The 18,052-nt window shown below is 37.3% G+C and overlaps 2 protein-coding genes across 10 annotated transcripts in view; one reads left to right on the top strand and one right to left on the bottom strand.

The window, feature by feature from the left end:
* SLC18A2 (solute carrier family 18 member A2) overlaps positions 1-18,052 on the top strand; it is a 115,077-nt gene that overhangs the window by 95,647 nt on the left and 1,378 nt on the right. The gene's annotated exons all lie outside the window — the stretch shown is intronic.
* Positions 1-18,052, bottom strand: part of PDZD8 (PDZ domain containing 8) — a 95,006-nt gene that overhangs the window by 67,620 nt on the left and 9,334 nt on the right. For all 8 annotated transcript variants that reach the window (XR_005380657.1, XR_005380654.1, XR_005380653.1 and 5 more), the window contains exon 2: positions 1,263-1,388. Coding sequence is in view for 1 of the 8 variants with exons in the window: in XM_038578915.1 (XP_038434843.1) it covers positions 1,263-1,388 (126 nt within the window). In the remaining 7 variants the exon portion in view is untranslated. The remainder of the gene's footprint in view (positions 1-1,262; positions 1,389-18,052) is intronic.

Raw genomic sequence — 18,052 nt, forward strand, 5'->3', positions numbered from 1 at the left:
AAAAATAGAAGTGATAAGTACCAAGTAAGGGTACAAATAAGTGTCATATAAATGTAGCATAAGGACAATATTCTTGTACTTGAAATAAACAGAACAATTAAAGAGGCAGTTGCTGAAGTGGATCAAGGAAGTCTGGTTTCAAGGAGCAGAAAACAGGGTAAGGCCTTCAGTGGAGAATCAACACAAGAAGCATAGTACTTTAAAATATCTAAGGCAGGGAATAGTGAACTATGTCCATGGGCCAAATCCAGTCCCTGCTTGTTTTTGTGTAGCCTATAAACTACCAAAGGATTTTACATTTTTTAAATGATAGAAAAAAATTAAGAGTATTTCAGGACACATGAAAATTATGAAATTCATATGTAGAGTTTTATGGGCACACAGCCATACTATGCCCATTCGTTTACCTGCTGTCTATGACTGCTTTCATCCTATAAGGCTGAGCTGAGTAATGGCAACAGAGACCATGTGAATCATGAAGCCTAAAATATTTACTATCTGGCCCTTGAGAGAGAAAGTTTGCCAACCTCCTGCTTTAAGAAAGAAAGCCTATGTGGCTGAGACATTATGAGTGAGGAGCTAAGAAGTGAAAGAAGCTAGAGAAGCAAGAGACGCATGTAGGCCACAGCAAGGATTTGGGTCTATATTCTAGTAACAGGGAAGCCATTAAAGAATTTTAAGTAGGAAAGTGACAAGAAGATTTGCATTTTAAAAAGCTCATTCTGGTGGTTACATCTGTAATCAGTATTAGGAGAAAAGTAAGGAGGTTAGTGTACTAGTTTAAGCAAGATATGAACACAGTTTAGACCATGGGGCATGCAAAGTAAAATAAGGAGGCTGGACAAGATTATTTTGGAGATCCCTTTTCAGCTCTAAAATGTTAAGAATCGCAGGGCTTTCTAAATCTGGATTTGCAACTTTCCAGGGTATTTATGATTATCACATACAAGTCTGGAGAATGTTGTACCAAAACAGCTCTCCAAAAGTCAGTAAATTAGAAATATGCCAAAAGAGCATCAAGCATCTAAAAAGTCTGGGAATTACTGAAGAATAAATGATCCTCTCCATTAGAATACTTTCTAAAATATGGTATATATTTTTTGCAAGCTGGAAAGGATTAGTTTTAGGAAATTTATGATTAAAGATTTACAGATCATAAAATATAAATTAACCCAAAGGGGGAACAAACACAAATATAGTTAAGTATATTTTCACTGCACTTTCTTTCTCATAATGTAGCAAAGATGAAACAAAGAACATACCTGCTACACTCTAACAATGTAACTTTAAGGCGGCCTTCAGTAAGTGCCCATTGTTGTATATGGATATGCTCTTCTTCATCTTCTTCAAATCCTTGCGAAGTTTGGAATGGAAAAAACGGCTTAAACCTGAGAAAAGTAAAGATAATACTAAATTTTGGGGCAATAAACACCACAGTTTGAAGAGTAATAACAAAACTTACCTATAGGAAAACAACAGAAAACACCTAATACTGCATGTACCCTAAAAACCCAAAGCTTATCATATACTCTCCTACAATGGCAGCAGATGGTGCCTTCTCTGTGGCACCCAGAACTCCTGTTTTCTTTTTTTCTTTCTTTTTTTTTTTTTTTTGGCATGCCCTCATTGATAAGGTAGGACACTTAGAAAAAAGGAAACAAAAATCTAAAGACCACCATTAGGCCCTGAAACTTGGGTGGGGCAGGATAGATATTCTTTCTGGACCAGATGGGAAGAGTGTTCCTATTGTACAAGATCAAAATTCAGAATGCACTGTTCCTGGAAACAATATAATTGATAGTAATTAGTACATGGCAATGATTAATAATAACAATTAATGGTGGTAAAGGTACTCATTAGAATTGTTTACTATTTGCCAGGCAGTATGCTAAGAGCTTTCCAAGCTTTCTCTCATATAATGCTTACAATGCTTGAAAGGATGCTATAACTAGCTTCCCTTTCCAGATGAGAATAGTGAGTCTTAGAGGTTGAAGGATTTGCTCAATGTTACATGGTGGGTGGCAAAACCAGAATTCAAGGTAGTCTGACTGCATCAAAATCCAAACACTTCAGTTACCCATGAATAATTCAGGCCTCTATGTGCATATTCTTTAATACTCTGGTTTTCATGGAGAAACTTATGCTGTGTTATGAACTGTAGGCTTTAAAAACTCTAATTTGAAACACAAATTCATGTCTTCATTAAAGCAACGGACAAAGAAAATGAAGAGAAAATTGGGCTCAGCGACCTAAAGTTCTCAATTCACTTTATACACTGCCACTAGACATGGCATTTGTCTGCTTGAAGCTTCAATGGCTTCTTATTAACCCCACACGAAAAGATAGTCAAAAGTTCTTGATTTCACATCCAAGGTCCACCACAATTAATCTTTCCAATGACATTTTTTCTTATTAGAAACCTTCCTATCTAGAAAGTGTAGTCACCTCACGTACCCAGAAGATACCATACACATTCCTGTTTTCAGGCTTTTTGAACTAACTGGATGTTTCCCCTACATCTCAAAGCCTAGCCAAATCCTAAACACTTTCTAAAATCAGCTTTAGGTCCTAGATCACAGCAGAGCACACACACTGCTTTCACTCCTCTTTATTTTGAGTTACTTAAATTGCCATGATTTATGCCTATATGTGACCTGGTCTCACACTGTTTGTACCCCTCATGCACACAATCAGGGCTCAAGTATGTGTTGAGCTGATTTATGGAAATCCCACACTAAAAATGAAATAAACATTTAGAAAATATTAATAGCCCACTATAGCTAATATTGAAAGATACTGATGGAGAGAAATACTGTTTTATGGTTTTCCCAATCAAACAGGATCAAAGGAAAAACTTTTTAGGGAAAGATACGTAGGTATACAAATAATGCTCAGTGCTTTTCTCCTGCTTCTGAACTAGGAGGGAGGCAGAGTCCTCTCAGTTCCTTAATTTGCATTTGAAGTCATTTATTTATTTTTTATTTATTTTTTTATTGGTGTTCAATTTACTAACATACAGAATAACCCCCAGTGCCCATCACCCATTCACTCCCACCCCCTGCCCTCCTCCCCTTCCAACACCCCTAGTTCGTTTCCCAGAGTTAGCAGTCTTTACGTTCTGTCTCCCTTTCTGATATTTCCCACACATTTCTTCCCCCTTCCCTTATATTCCCTTTCACTATTATTTATATTCCCCAAATGAATGAGAACATATAATGTTTGTCCTTCTCCGACTGGCTTACTTCACTCAGCATAATACCCTCCAGTTCCATCCACGTTGAAGCAAATGGTGGGTATTTGTCATTTCTAATAGCTGAGTAATATTCCATTGTATACATAAACCACATCTTCTTTATCCATTCATCTTTCGTTGGACACCGAGGCTCCTTCCACAGTTTGGCTATCGTGGCCATTGCTGCTATAAACATCGGGGTGCAGGTGTCCCGGCGTTTCACTGCATCTGTATCTTTGGGGTAAATCCCCAGCAGTGCAATTGCTGGGTCGTAGGGCAGGTCTATTTTTAACTGTTTGAGGAACCTCCACACAGTTTTCCAGAGTGGCTGCACCAGTTCACATTCCCACCAATTTAATTCAAACTGGCACCACATTTTTGAAAAGAAAAAAAATTAGGAACTAAGTCTTATTATGTTAATACATTAATGTAATTGAGTGCTTTTAACATGCAAGCCTTATGGTTCCTGTAGGACACACCACTGTCTTTATCTTTACAAAGATCACTATACTGGTACACAATCAACTTTGAATATAACAATCCAGCTAAGTCACAGCTGTTCTATGAATAAACTTTTCTTGCCATGTATAAACTTAAAATTCAATAAAAACATTTCCCACAGGTGTGTGACTTCAATGTTCTATGAAACAAAATCTTATTTGGTTTATTAATGCTGCTAGCAGAGTTTGCTAAAGTGTTTATGCACAAAAATACACTAAAATCACAAAACTGAATTCCATTTAAATATAGCACACTGAACAGTGGGGTAAAGCTATTTGTTCACCAAGCTAATAAACAGAATCCACACATTCATATCCTCTAAGGACATCTGGTTTTCTAAGGTTTTATGTGCAAGGCTTTAAGTATCCCAAACTCATAAAAAAATCTAAACTATGAAGCAGGCTACTTCTGCCCCTCCGTTTTACCTTCCTATCCTACATTATCCTTCTTCAGAATTTGTGAGCCTTTTTCTTCTGTTAACCAATCACCCTAAAAATGTTACTGTTTTGTCTTTCAAGTGAACAAACTACTTGCACTTCTTCCTGCAGAAGCCTTAAAAAGCAACCCAGAAAGATTAACTTCTGAAATGACAGCAGGAAAAGCTCCACTGACCCTCTCCACAATAAAACTGGTAGAAATTATTAAAACAAAAATAACAGAAACAAAATAATTAAAGCCTCTGAAATGGCCTAAGGGTAAACAGCAATGAAGAAACGTATATTCAAGAAAATCTACAAAAATTTGGTAAGAAAGGTGAGAGTCTGTGGTGCCTAAACCAAGACTACTTCCCTCCAACAAGGTCAGCAAGAGATTCCACTCTAGACTGCCGCAGCCAAGAACACAAGTGGTCTCACTTCCAGCTCACAAACGGCTTTCTTCCTGAGAGGAGCAGGATGGCAGTGTTTCTCATTCAGCCCTTTACTACCTAGGACTCGGGCTAAATTCCAGGCAGGTGTAGTCAAAGAGATGGGAGCTCCCTTCCTTGACCCCGCCCCCATCTGTGGAATGGAGGTTTCACCTTGGGTACAGTGCCCTGATGTCTTTGCTCTGGCTCATGATGCAATCAATGGCTCTATGCCAAGAGAGGCTTGCCTAAAGGACCTCGGGCTTCTGCCTCCCCTACCCAACCTCACACCTAGCTTGGGGAGTTGGGGGTGTCACTCACAAAGAAGCCTGCCATTGTTTCCACCCCCAGCTCCAGAGCTCTGGCTCAAAATTTTTGCTAAGTTGGTTGGAAAAGGAAAGGCAGGCCATAAAAAAAATTCCCAGTCTCTTCACAAAAGAACTAATTTCATTTACCATAAAACATGGAGAAGCTCAAACGTAAATGTGCTCTCAAGAACAATGGAGGTTGTGACATAAGGCAATTGGGAGGAGATTCATGGATTTAATGAAGATATAGCTTATAAAAAAGACTGCCTAATAGTTTACAGGAAATAAGACAGCTAGGGGAATCTCTCCCAGGTCAGGACAAATATCAAACACTGACCTCAGAAATTATTCCTTCAAAGAAGCCACAATTTGACTGGATTAGTTGGTAGAACAATGTATGCCTCAGGGTACTGGTGAAAACAATAGGCAAAATGGGGGTAGAGGGTAGACTTCACTAAACCCACCAATCACTAAAAGCCAAACAAAAAATAAGCCCTGGGAGAGGGGGACCAGGGCTCAAAGCTGCTACAAAATATTACCTAAAATGTTTAACTTCCAACAAAAATTGTGAAGCATGCAAAGAATCAGGAAAGCAGATTTACTTCTGACCCATAAAGCAGAAAGCGGGCAACACAAACCACCACTGAGAATCAGCAGGTGTTGGATTTAACAGGAAAGGTTTCAAAATAGCTATTACAAATATGTTCACAGAAATTTTTTTAAAAGCATGATTACAGAGGTAAAAGTAGGTATTATGACAATGTCACATCAAAGACAGAATATTAATAAAAATATAGGAATTGTGCATATTAAAAAAAATCAAATGGGAATTCCAGAGTTGAAAACTGATAATTGAAATAAAAAATTCACCAAAAGGGCTCTCAACCATAAATATGAACTGGCAGAAGAAAAGAAGTAGTGAATTTGAAGACAGAGCAACAGAGGTTATGCAAGCCAAAGAACAGAGAGAAAAAAGAATAAAGAAAAATTAACTGAACCTTAGAGAAATGTGGGAAACCATTAAGAACACCACACACACATAATGGGAGTGCCAAAGGGAAGGACGAGGAGGAGAGGAGAGAGGGGAGCAGAAAAAATAGTGAAAGAAATATCCAAGGCAGCCAGTAAGCCCTAAAGCCACAAATTAGATGATTCCATTCATATGAAAATCCAGAATAGAGAAATCTATAGAGACAGAAAGTACATTTGTACTTAGGGTTGGGGTGGTAGGAAGATCAGGAGAAAGACAGCTGAAGGGTAGGGGGTTTTTCTTTTTGAGGTGGTAAAACTGTACTGTGGTGATGATGGTACATATCTGTGAATATACTAAAATTTGTTGAATTGTAAGCTTTAAGTAAGTGAATTTTATGGAACATGAATTATATCTGAATAAAACTTTTAAGAAAAATCCCAACCCAGTTTACCCGGAAATAATTCTCTTGTTGTTTTGATACATAAATGTTTGGTTAGAATTATCTGATTTGGGCAGCCCGGGTGTCTCAGAGGGTTAGCACTGCCTTTAGTCCAGGGCGTGATCCTGGAGACCCGGGATCGAGTCCCACGTCGGGCTCCGTGCATGGAACCTGCTTCTCCCTCTGCCTGTGTCTCTGCCTTTCTGTCTCTCTCTGTGTCTCTCATGAATAAATAAATAAAATCTTAAAAAAAAAAAAATCTGACTAAATGAGAAACAAAACCATAAATGACAGCTCCATAAAAATAACCTATAGTAAAAAAATAAAAAAGTAACCTATAGTCTCCTTTAAGGCTTATGAAAAACAAAGACTTATTAAACAGTTACCAAACCAGGTACTGACTAAAAACCACTTATTTGCTCACTTAATCCTTACAACTACCCTGAAACTGGGCTTTAGCAGGTCTAACCAGATCTTAGAAGTCTTACAGATACTATGCATTTAGAAGTTGTACAGATACTGAATTCAATACCAGAACTTATATTAGTCTGCTAGGCCTGCTGAAACAGAAAATCACAAACTGTGTGGCTTAAAAAACAGAAATTTATCTTTCATGGTTCTGGAGGCTACAAGTCCAACATTAAAGTATCAAGAGGTTTAGTTTCTGGTAAGACCTCTCAGCTTGGCTTGCAGACAGGCACCTTCTTGCTGTATCCTCTCAGGGCTTTTTCTATCTGCACACATACTCATGCTTCTTTCTCTTCTTGTAAGAACATTGATTCCTACTGGATTAAGCCTCCATCCTTCTGACCTCACTTAACCTTAATTACCTCATTAAAGGCCCTATCTCAAACACCATTACGCTGAGAGTTAGGGCTTCAACATATGAATTCCGGAGTACACAACTCAGTCCACAACAAAACTCAAATGTAACTCCAGAGCCTGGTCAATAGTCCCTGAGATTGATTTGATTGCCACACAGTTTTCTGCAGGAGTAATGCACTAAACTTGGCCTGAAGGTACCCAGCAAGGATGCTCATGGTTTCACATATATTATTGTTTTTGATCCATAAAGTAACATGACGAAGTATAGTTGCAAATCATTTCTTCATTTCACGCAGATAAGGAAACAGGTTCAGAAGAAAACAGACTGCTGGAGACTAAATCTTTTATTACGAAGTTACATGAAAATAGGGCAGCCTGGGTGGCTCGGCGGTTTAGCACTGCCTTCAGCCCAGGGCCTGATCCTGGAGACCCGGGATGGAGTCCCACATCAGGCTCCCTGCATGGAGCCTGCTTCTCTCTCTGCCTGTGTCTCTGCCTCTCTCTCTGTGTGTCTCTCATAAATAAATAAAATCTTAAAAAAAAAGAAAAAAAAAAAAAAAGAAGTTACATGAAAATAAATGCCAGCAAAATGAGGGCATAAAGCAAGAAAGAAGAAAATGGTCCAGAAAACAGTGACTCCAAGTCCAAAAAGCAATGATACCCTACACCCAGAGGACAGGTATGTCAAGCCAAGAGAGAAGCCTAGTAAGGAATAGGTGAAGAAGGCTCCTTTTTTTTTTTTTTTAACTTCATCTACAGAGGATTCTAGCAGTGTCCTGTCCTAGTGAGCACACAGTTATGATGTATGAAGGGCAAGGCCCACACTGCAGGCCCAGAAGGGGGATGGGTCAGGTTCCCAAGTGAAAGATGGCTCTCAGCTCCATCTCCTCGATCTTCGGAGTGCTGTCATATTTGATTGTACCAGGAGACACTGGGCATTTGTGCCCAGAGTTCTTGTTCCCTGATGATACATTGTGAGGCCCTTTGTTTGGAGTTGAGGTCCATGCTGGTGTTCTAGAACAAGAAGAAATAAGGTAATGGGACAAGAACTTGTTCTAGAACAAGTAGGAAATAAGGGCAATGAATAAGATAAGCAGAAGGAATGAGAAGCGAGAGGTTAATTTTTCATTTAAATCTTGAAAATCTGGTTAAGGCAATTAGGTAAGAAATAAAGAATTCAAACTTGATCATAGGGACACACTGCCTTGAATGATACAAAGATTCTGAAATTGGAATATAGAGAAGGAAACATAAACTTGCATATTAGGTAGCTCTGCAATAAAGAAAAATTATACAGACATAGTAACAATGTAAACACATAGACCAGTCAAGGAAGACAACTCTGAACAAAACATAAGTGCTATCAGTTATATATAAATAAGGACATAGTTCAATGAATGAAGACAGTGATATAACTAGACCTGAAGAAGGCAGAGGGAAGGAGAGAGAGGGTTATCACCTAGCTAAATCCTACCTACCTCAGAAAGAAGTCAATCAATAGACAATGTCTGAAATTATTAAAATAAGTATCACAATATGACATTGTTGAGCACCACAGAAGTAACACTGCAATTAATTAGCAAAGCTAATTTTACTAAGTACTTACTGTATAAAAAGCATGACATTTATCAATTCTCACAACAGTTTTAGAAGATGAGTACTACAATTTCCATTTTGTAGATGAGGAAACAGACACAGAAGTTACACAGTTTGCTCAAGGTTATACAGCTAGTAAGCAGTGTGGCCAAGATAAAAATCTAAGCAGTCAGGCTCCCAAATCTATGTTCTTAATCAGTGCCTCTTAAAAGCTGTTAAAAACAGAAACAGTTACAAATGGTTGCTTCTGAAGAGTATGTCTTACAGGTGATGAAGGCAGAGGATTTAGGGAAGTGATTGCTGACTTTCATTATAAGTCCTTCTGTTATATTTGATTTTTTATTTGATTTTTAAATTATGTACATTAACTAAAGTGAAAAGACAATAGCAAATGCTAGAGATGTGAAACTACTAATGCAGACTATTAGAACTACTTTGAAAACCCAGCGGCAGTATTTACTAAACCTGAAGAAATGCATAACCTGTGACCCAGCAAACCTACTCCTAGATATACACAACAGAAATGGGTAAAAATGCTCCCCGCAAGACATGTATAAGAATATTCACAACAGTGCTATCCAATGGTCCAACAAAAGAAGGGATAAATTGAGGTACAATCACACAGTGGAATACTCCACAGCAAATACAATGAACTATATCCATATACAATAACATGGATTAATTTTACAAACATACTGCTGAGCTACATAAAGAATCTAGAAAAACAATGAGTGGTACAATATGACTTGATTTATATGAAGTTCAAAAACAGATAAAATAATAAAGACCAACCCCAAAACAATGGTGGTAGAAATCAGGCAGAGCAGGGAGGGCAGTGACTGGGGGGCATACACGGGAGTTCCTGGCTGCTGGTAATATTCTATTGCTTGTTCTGAATGCTCTTCTGTTCACTTTGTAAAAATGCATTAAACTGAATTTTATAATTAGTGCACATTTTAAGTAAGGAGTTGTATTTTAGTAAAAATTTAAAAGAAAAACCATGTTTAATTTAAAAATGTACATTACTTTGGTAACATTTTAAAAATACATAGTATTTAAATTTTAGACGTACAAGTGAAGCCAAGCCTTCTTCTTGTATGTGGATCTGAATCTTTTTTTAAGGTCTAAAATATGTTTTTTCTCTAAGATGCTTCTTCAAGAATGCTCTTATAGAGCACCCTGAATGCCAGCTGGTGACATCTCCATCACATGGCAGCAGTAAAACTGTTTGCAAACACTGTGATCTTTAGAGAAAGAGGGTTTACTACAAACCCGATATAAAAATAGTCTGAGGTCTAAATCTACTCTTGACTTCAGCATGGGCTTGTATGTCTTTGCCAAAGTAATAAATCTGCTCAAGTTTTCAGCTCAATAAAAGGGAAAACATACTAACAATTGGAGCAAGTCAAAAAAAGACAGCTATCTCCATGCACTGTATCTCTAGAAATAGGCAGAAGTTGGACGAGACTTTGTCAAGGAGGGAGGGTGTCATGAAAAGAACACCAAAGTTAGAATCCTACAATCCCAACTCCTAGAGATTTGTTTCAAAATAATCTGGGGAGGGGAGTATGGGGGGACAGGGAATCAAAAGTGGCCACAAATTAATGACGGTCTGCTATGGATTATGGGGGTTTACTGAACTATTCTTTTAACTTCTAAGCAAGTTTGAAATTTTCCATAATGAAGAACTAGAAGAGGTTTGTTCTGTACACTAAAACAAATTCAGTTCTCCCTTCGTTTCTCCCTTCTCTTTATACTTTCTTTAGCAACATCATTTGCTCTCACTGCTTTTACAAGTTCTATATATTGATGCCTAAAAGTAAATTAGACACCTTTTCTTCAAACTTGCTCCTCTTCTCCTATTTTCTTACTGGCACTGAAGATTAAATACACACTTGGGAACCTGTAGTTACCTTTTACTCTTTCCCTTCTCACATCTAATCAGTTTCACTTCCAATCCCCTCTATTTTATTGCTAAAAATGTCTCTTCCACTGTTGTTTTATGTTGCCCACCAGCCTGCTTTAGATTTTCACTACTTAGAAGGTTATGATTTCTGAAATTAGGTTTCCTCTTCTTAATAAGAGTATTTTTTTTAAAGTATCTTTTAATCCAAAACACAAGCCTGCTGTTTCTTTAAATAAAAAGCTACCTCACACGATTATTTACAAAGACTTAAGAGAGTTCACACATGTGAAACACCTAGTGGAGGAGTTCCTGGCATGTAACAGACACACACACTCTGGTTTTCTTCCTTCTCTATGCTAGAGTCTTATCGAACCGGCTTCCCCCTTGCCTCACTGAATCCCTAAAGATAACCACAGAATGTTCTGATTCAGTTCCTTTGTTATTTCTCCCACCAACACTATACCCTCCAGCCCATCTCCCTGTGTCTAAAGATAAAACTATCCTTTAACTGGTCAGCTCAAATGTCATCTCATCCCTTTCCACAAATGGGCTTACTTGAGGACACAGAGACCAAAGTTAGACATGCAGAAACTTTAGTTTTATTTCAGGCTGAGGAATACAAACAACACTACATCCTGCCTAAGAAAGAGAGTAGAAGAAGCAATTGGAGTTCTGTGTGGTTTTTGCCTTTCAGGCTGACAGTCTTGGCTCTCTCACATTAGGAACTAGAAAATCTAAATCTAAGTGTGCTCCAAATTCTTCCAAACCAAATACATAAACTAGATAAAGGAGGGGTAATCATTTCAAGCTGTTTTTTCATTTATCATTCTTCAGAGGTACCTTAGTATTCCTTTAAATGGTGAGTTCCCTGCTGCATTTAAGTATCATTACAAAACCTCAACTGGCCATAACTTTTCTGGCACACATTATTATACAAAGCATGGCACACTAATGTATAACTACATACAAGCAAGAGAGAAAACAAAGCACGAGTGGTTCAAAATACTCTTAATTTTCTATATTAGTAAACCACGAACCTAAATTGTAAATTTTCTATTTTACTTGGATAACTTGATTGATACTACATTTAAGAGACAATTCATGCACCAAACTCCTCCATGCTTACCAAGGTTAGTACTGCCATATTACTTTTCCTGAGAGACTGTCTGCTAACCACTGTGATTCCATAACTAGTCCCACATGGTAAGCTCCTTTCCACCCTTCAAATTCTACTTCAAAGTCACCTCCTCTCTGTAAAGTGCCCCTCTCCACTTGGTACTGCTTCCTTACCTGTATTCTAAAAGCACTTTACACACACTTCTATTATGAACTGATCATCCTGTTTACATGTTTCTAGCTCTCCCTCACTCCATCCCCTCCTCCCAATAAACTGTGAGTTGCCTGAAGAAAACAAACATACATGACAGCTATTAGAGAACAGGGTAAGAGCAGACCCTGAAGCTTGAGGAGCTTCGCTTGGAATCCTGTTCTGCCACTTTCTAGTAACATAACCTTGGGCATACTCTGACTTTAAGCCTCAGTTTCCTCATGAAAAAGGAGGATGATAATTACATGAAATAATAAAAAGCACTGAGCATGCCTCACGCAGCTTCTTTTTGACAAAGCAATTTAAAGCAGTATAAGTACACAAGTTTTAGAGTCAGTGCTTGGTTTTGAATTTCGGTTCTTACATCTGCTAGCTTGAAGATCTGACAAACTACTTCAACTCTGAGAACCACAGTTCTTCATCTGTAAAAGATAATTAATATTACGTATCTTATAGGGTTATCGTAAGGATTACATGACAAGGTTCACATAAAGCATTAGGCACAAGGAAGTGCTCTAGAAGTTATTTCCCAAAACTTTCTATTATTATTTTAAGGCTGGTCTCCTAGAGACATACTACAGAGCAAAGTCCTTCCCCTCCACAAACAACCACTAAAGGAGTCAGTATTCACCAAGTATGATGTTCAAGGTCATAGCTTTTGGTCTTTCTTGGATTTTAGATTCCATGTGACCATGATTTCAGTCACTACACTGACTGATTTTTTAAAAATAGTGTTTTTTGTGAGTATATCAACTTGCAGTTGCAGGGAAAATAATAATAATCAGTATGCCTCCCTACCTTAGGTGTTGCTTTTCTACCTCTGCATCACTAAGCTTTATAACTAAAGCATGTATTAAAACTGATTATATGAAGCCACTGACTTATGGAAACCTATGGAGAATTGTTCTATTTATGAGTTCCTGGGTGTGTACCATGCTAACAGAGTCTATACTTGGGAAAATGATTTTAATTCCTCTACTCGTAAGGAGAAAAAAAGTATCCATGAATAGTTATGAAACTAGTAAGAATAAGAACAACAAACACCATTATAAAAACTTCTCCCCCATCACCTACATGCCCACTACTAAATATGAAATATTCACTTTTATTCAATATCCTAATTCTGCATAAAAGAATCAAGATCTAAAATGCTTTACAATATTCTGACTTGGTTTTATATATACACTGTATACACCAAACAAAAGAGTGATCACAGAGGCTGCAGGTCCCTCATAATAGAACTCACCTTTGAGTCACTGTTAACTGATATCCTATGCACCAGAGATACAGTATCAAATGAGATGAACACTCAGGGAACCAAGTAACCCTCGACCATGTCTTTTTATGTTCATCACAACTCACATGTGGGGGTCTCTGACGAAAGCCTAGCATCAATAAAATTGAAATTCTCAGCTTCCACAAAGCTGGGGGGGCGGGGAGGGGGAAGGCAAGAACCATGAGAACTGTCCTCAAATCCAAATTCCTCCTCCTCTCTACCAGCTCCAACACATACCTTTGAATAAGAGAATAGAACAATTATTACTTTGATTTCTAGCACATCTGCAAATGATATAATACTTTCACACATATCCTTGATTCTCATAACAATGGTATTGTAAGTCTTACTTAGATATGAAGAAACTAAGGATGAGGAAGTTCAAGTGGTTTTCATAATCATATCTGCAGCAAATCCACTCAAACCTATCCTCCTTACAACAAACACCAAGATGTAAATACTATAAATCAACTGAATAATGTATGCGTGTAACATTCACTAAAGCTGACTCAGAAAGTGAGGCAACGGGGGTACCTCCTTTCCATATGGTGAAAATAAACGAGATTAGATCAGCAGTTCTCAAATATTTTGTTCACAGGATCCCTACATATTTCTGAAAATTAAGGAATCCAAAGACCCATTGTTGATGTGGTTTATAGATACATTTACCACATTAGAAATTAAAAATAACACTTTTAGGGGTGCCTTGGTGGCTTAATTGGTTAAGCATCTGCCTTTGGCTCATGATCCTGGGATTTATGATCCCAGAGCCCCGTGTCAGGTTTTCTGCTCATCAGGGAGGCTGCTTCTCTTTTCCCTCGCCCTCTACCCCCCAACCAACCGTCCCTTTCAATCCTCTCTCTCTCAAGTAAATAAATAAAATATTTTTAAAAATAACACTTTTAAACACAAGAATATATAAAGCTCACAATCCATTAACTGTCAGGGTGATGAGATGTCACCACACATCATGTAATTCCTAGAAAATACCACTGTACACTTGTGAAAGAGTGAGACTGAAAAAGGCACATAGCATTTTGGTATAATTATGAGAATGGTTAGAATGGTTTTGAAATGGTGGACTCCTGTAAGGGTGTTGGAGATCCAAAGTGGTACCCAAACCACACTATGAAAACCACTCGAGTAAGAAGGTTAAGAGTATCATGGCAATTCTTAAATTCTAAGTTCTAACCCATTATCCTACTCTAAGTACACTGTTTCAGGGTACCTGGGTGACTCTGTAGGTCACCTGGCTTTGGCTCAGGTCATGATCCCAGGGTCTGGGGCTCCAGCCCTGAGTTGGGCTCTCTGCTCAGTGGGGAGTCTGCTTCTCCCTCTCTCTCCCTCTTGCTCATGCATTCTCAAATAAATATATTAAAAAAAAAAGTAAATTGTTTCTCAGTGCTAGATTTAAAAAATAAAAAATCTCAAAGGAAGAGCTGTTTTATTTATTCCCTCTTAGCACTAATTCTCTTTACAGTGTATAGATGCAAACAAACACTTATGGAGTAAACAATCTCTTAAATCTATTATACTTAAGTCTAGTGGCTGGGGAAAGAGAAAACATCTTAAAGCAAAATTATCACTTCCCTACTATGGTAAAGACATAAGCAGTGAAGTATATAATACAGATGTCTGATATTAAGCCTGTTAGATGTATTCAAGACAAAACTCCATTCAAGACACAAAGGAACAGCAAATTTTCTGAACAAGAGAAATGAGGAGAAAGTCAATACTTTAAGATTATAACTGTCTAGCTTTCTCCTAATTTTTCCACCATCCAAATAAAAGTAGTAAAGTATATTCTGAAACATAAATGGCTTTAATATTATCTGTATCTCTGTTTCTCTTACCTAAAGTTGGAACTTATTAAATTTTTACTTATTATTTTTAAGATGATTTGCACCTGCATATTTAAGAGAAGTCCTTACATGAGACCTCCGCAAAAATAACAGGTGAATAACAATGCTACCTCATAATTACATAATTCTTTTTTCGAAGAATTTTTAAAACCTTAATTTTTATTTCACTCAGTTTTAAAAATAACAAGTTGCAGGACTTCCCTAAAGATACATTAAATCAACAAATCAACAGTAATTCCAGAAGTAAAACAGAAATTCCCAGTCATCTAATCCTATTGTTTCAGGACAAAGAGGCGGAGTTACTTTCAAGAGAGAAACCTTAAGAGCACAGATTATCCCCAAGGCTCCAACAATTATTACCAGAGTCTGGTCTAATAAATGCTTGTTGACTGGGATGATTCTCAGAATAACAATTCCAAATCCTAAATCTAGAGCACTAAAAATTCCAAACATTTTGAATAATTTATTCAAATATTTTAAATAAACTATTTACTAAAAAAAAAAAAAAAGGCCTCTAATTTAGATAAATTGTATTTGTGGGCTTTATTACAGACTAAGACTCTCGGAAATTTTTTCCTTACACTTGACTAATTTCAAAACACCTGAACTAAATTCAATCTGTACTATCTACCACTCCAGTATTAGAAAATGAAGCACATGTTGTTTGCTACAAGCATTTAAATTCTTCCATGTCAAAAGTTTGCACTTTAGTCCCATTTAAAACCCAAAGTTAAATGTTGAGAACTAATGACTTTCCAAATATTAAAACAGACCAGACATCACCTGTCCTAAATCTTACAGAATATTATAAAGAACAAAATGAGGTTTTCAGTACATTATAAAAATGATTACCATACAGTGAAATTAGCTATAATAAAATAGTCTCTTACTTCAGCCACAGAACTTTTTTACTTGCTTGACCAAAAACTAAGGTAGCAAGGCTATACAATCAGCAACCACAATCATCCTTAGTAATGAGGAGGAGTATAATCCAGTTTACATGAAAGACTATTGTGTGAAGAGGACAATAAGCATACAACACAAACATTAGATGCGCTACTTAGTAGATATTGATGTCTAAATGAAATGGCTGTATTTAAAAACAGAACATAGTTATTTTTTAAAATACAGATTTTTATAGCCAGCTACTAAATACAAATATGTCTTCATCATTATTAAAGATTTTACAGTAAAAAACAATAGTTGCTTATAATTGCAGATTATACAAGGTAGAATATGGGAGTGGATCCTATAAGAAACACTGTTTCTAAACATACAGAGGTCACAGATACCTGTTTAACTGGCATGTACCTTACCAATGAACCAAGTATACAGGTACTTAATACATAGGAAAAAACCCAACCAAAACATTTTTACTGTGCTAATCATAGTATTCTTGTCTGTTTGTTTTTTCAGTAAAACGGGGCTTAGAGTCAGGACCCTGAGATCAAGACCTGAGCTGAGATTCAGAGTCAGATGGGTTAACCAACTAAGCTACCCACCCATCCCCACAGTATTCTTGTTTTTAAGTACACACCAACAAGAACTAATTATGCTGTGCAGTGGGACATTTTCTAGCTCTTTTCTCAAAGCTATGCAAACCAAAACACAGACATCTCAGTACTCCAACCACCATATCATCACCTCCATTCTCCCAAAAGTACGTGAAGAATTCATGGGCATAAATACTCAATGTGTTGACCAGAGAAAAAAGAAATATATGTACTAAAGCGTTCTGCTGGTTTCATGAAAATTGGTAATTATGCACCAGACCAGTGAAAATTAGTTTTACTGTTATTCTGTATCAGTCCAAGGAAAGGATCATCTACCGTTTCTCTATAGTGACCTTTTCTAAGAATGTGAAATTAAAAGCCACAGCTTCTGAAGTGTCAGAGAAGGTTGCAAACACATTTGCGTTTTGTTTTTATGGAAATGAGAGGAGAGCTGACCTTACCTCAGCACTGTGAACTGCTGGAGACTTCAATCAGCACAATGTATGTGTGTATGTGTGTGTGTGTGCGCAAAGAGAGGAGGCAATCCTCTTTAAAACTAATTTTATAATCAGAATTAGGTTACACAGCAGCAAACTGTATTTATAATAATGACCTCCACCATTAAAAAAAAGTTAATATATGTTCTTATTTACATCTGGTTATGAAATTCAAATACAGAGTTCTTTAGACTGAATTCAAAATTCCAGCACTTCAGTTACATAGCTGAGTTCACTTTGTGAAAATTTATCAAGCATACACTCAGGATTTGGGCAGTTTCTATCTATCAGGCCGACACACACACACAGACACACACACAAATGCATATATATGTCATAAGAAGTTTGTACCAAGAAAATGTTCTGGCATTTAAAGGACTAATGTGCTTTTTCATACAAAATAGTCAAAAGATGGTATTTCAGCAGGGATGTGAAAAATGATGGTGTGAGCTCTCTGGCTATCTGTGGGAAAAACATTCCTAAAGACTAGGAAAGTCCTTGTGATGGGCGCATGGTTGGAGTGTGAGAAGAGCCAGGAGGTCCGAACAGACTAAGTGAAAGGAAGAGTTATAGAAGATAAGGTCAGAGCTGGAGACATGGTCAGAAGTGAAGTAAAGTGGTGAAGGAGTTAGATCCATATGTACCGCCTAGAGGGACAGCCATGCTATACTTACAAACCAATTTGCAGGGTCACATTTATATATACTCCCCCATTTTATTGTTAAGGAAAAAGGGAGGGGAAGATAGATGGGAGAGGAAGAAAAGGGGAGAGAGGAACCTCCCCAGAATGCAAGAGGTTTGAGTATGTGTCTGAGTATAGTTAGGTATACACTTCAAACTTAACACTGGATACATTGGAGGATGAAATTAAAAGGGAGAGGAGTACATTTTCAACTTGTGTTCCTAAATACTGTCTGAGCATTTGCAAAAGTTATGGCTAACAACAACAACAACAACAACAACAAAAAACCTG

Source organism: Canis lupus, chromosome 28 (assembly GCF_011100685.1).
Source record: "Canis lupus familiaris isolate Mischka breed German Shepherd chromosome 28, alternate assembly UU_Cfam_GSD_1.0, whole genome shotgun sequence".
NCBI lineage: Eukaryota > Metazoa > Chordata > Mammalia > Carnivora > Canidae > Canis > Canis lupus.